Source organism: Penicillium oxalicum, chromosome VI (assembly GCF_001723175.1).
Source record: "Penicillium oxalicum strain HP7-1 chromosome VI, whole genome shotgun sequence".
NCBI classification, from domain to species: Eukaryota; Fungi; Ascomycota; class Eurotiomycetes; order Eurotiales; family Aspergillaceae; genus Penicillium; species Penicillium oxalicum.
In genome coordinates, this window is record NC_064655.1 from 449,126 (window position 1) to 450,879 (window position 1,754).

Here is a 1,754-nt window from a genome sequence, read left to right on the forward strand (position 1 = left end):
AGTGGAACCCAGAAACTAGACTACATGGATATTGGTTGAATGAAAAACAGTCATGCTTAGATCGGTGACACCGGAAGTGTACCGATCGCGATGGTTTCGATGCACCAGATCGGCTGTTTGTCATTTCTGCCAACTAGAGCGATCTGGAGAGCTCACTTAGGTTCTGGTCGATCCACAATTATCTTGGAGTTGTTAACCATGATCGCATCGTGGTGACGGGGGTCGTCTTCAGACCCTCCACAAGCCTGGTTCATCCTGTCGATCACCTGCAGCCTCGCGATAAAATCAACACCATATTCAAACACCTATAATCGGTAGAAATGCTGACTCTTGCGGTTCGAGGTGCCCTCATTCTGGGCTATGGTCAAACACCATTTCGATACAGATGAAGGACTTTATCCGCATTGGGGACATTGAATGCAAAAGAAAATTTATGCCGACAAATTCAGCATAATCTCCGAACCCCTACTATGTATGCACCTGCGTGTCCTGACCGTTTCCGGAAGGAATGCACATTACTTCCCATCTGACTGGTTAGCTCCTGCTAAGACAGGCTCGGCCCCTGTTTTTTGATGTCCACAGGATGACTTCGACCAAGATTGTAGGTATGATGTAACCATTTGGCTTCCGGGTCCATGGATGATTTTTGTCTTCTTTGGGTAAAAGGCATGTGCCGAACGAGCTCGATTAGGTAAACAAGAGGAATTTTAAAGCCAAAGAAAACCCCAAACTTACCCTTTTCATCCTTCCTTTGGTGGAGCTCCCTCATTTCTGCTTTGTCGGGCTGGCCCGTCATCACCGTCGGTGCTGTGGCTGTGCATTGTTCAGATGAAATTTTCGCTGGAGGTTGCTTTCGGTTGTGCGCTACGCAGTGGTGATTCGACTCGAGACCGTCGAGTAGATCGTAGGTATCCCCTTCTCATGACAAAGCCATAATCAGAACGGGATTTAGGTTTGTGGATTACATCTCTTTCCGCGTCGAAGCGTTGGGAAACATCTTCACATTCTCCATCAGATGAAGATGACTGTACAGGATGCAGTGAGCAAAATCAAGGTACGTTGTGCAGTGCACGCCTGCACGGTATAGATATCAGGAAGGTGGTGTTCTTGATGGATCGGGGTATGAGAACCCTGAACCAATCTCGTCACTTGAGCCTGAATAGAGCAAGGATGAGCCTAGGCAGGCGACGGATGGGGGAGGCCACGTCCGTCAAATCAAGTGGGTCACTGATGCTATTCCACAATTCAGATTCTGTCGCATTACGTTCCAAGTCATTGGCATTGTGCCTAAGCGAAATCTGGCGACGGCGTTTCGAGCTGCTGATATCCATGGATTGAGCGATAGCTCGGGGGTGGAGTATGAGGAGCAAAATTTGGAAAAACAGAATTCTTCATTAATCGACTAGAAAACAAACCCGATCCTGGATGCGGGTTTGCAATGCCACCATCGATAAGGTGTGAGGTGCGATCTTCCGAGATTGAGATTCCCCGTTGATATTGGCCCGGCGGGGATGATGGTTGAACATCCGTGTATGGACTGCACATTTAGGTGTTCATCAGCAGGCGAGATCCGGACCTGATGGTCACCCCCAATGTCAACTTCCAACAAAGTGCGTCCGAAGCTGCGCACACACGATGCGCATGCTCGGCAAATACCACCTGCAGTATCCGGTCGGTGACCTCCACGCGAGTTGGACGCCTCGCTCGATTCCGGTGCCACGGGTCTTCCGTTTAACTAACAGACACCGTCGGTC

The 1,754-nt window shown here is 49.4% G+C and overlaps 1 protein-coding gene across 1 annotated transcript; it reads left to right on the top strand.

The window, feature by feature from the left end:
* Window positions 1-1,021: 1,021 nt before the first annotated feature.
* POX_f07468 (uncharacterized protein) lies at window positions 1,022-1,406 on the top strand (the record flags this gene model as incomplete). The annotated part of the gene is made up of 2 exons (XM_050116267.1): window positions 1,022-1,054; window positions 1,164-1,406. 2 exons carry the CDS (start codon window positions 1,022-1,024, stop codon window positions 1,404-1,406), a joined length of 276 nt encoding a protein of 91 aa, XP_049966406.1.
* Between the last annotated feature and the right edge of the window lie 348 nt (window positions 1,407-1,754).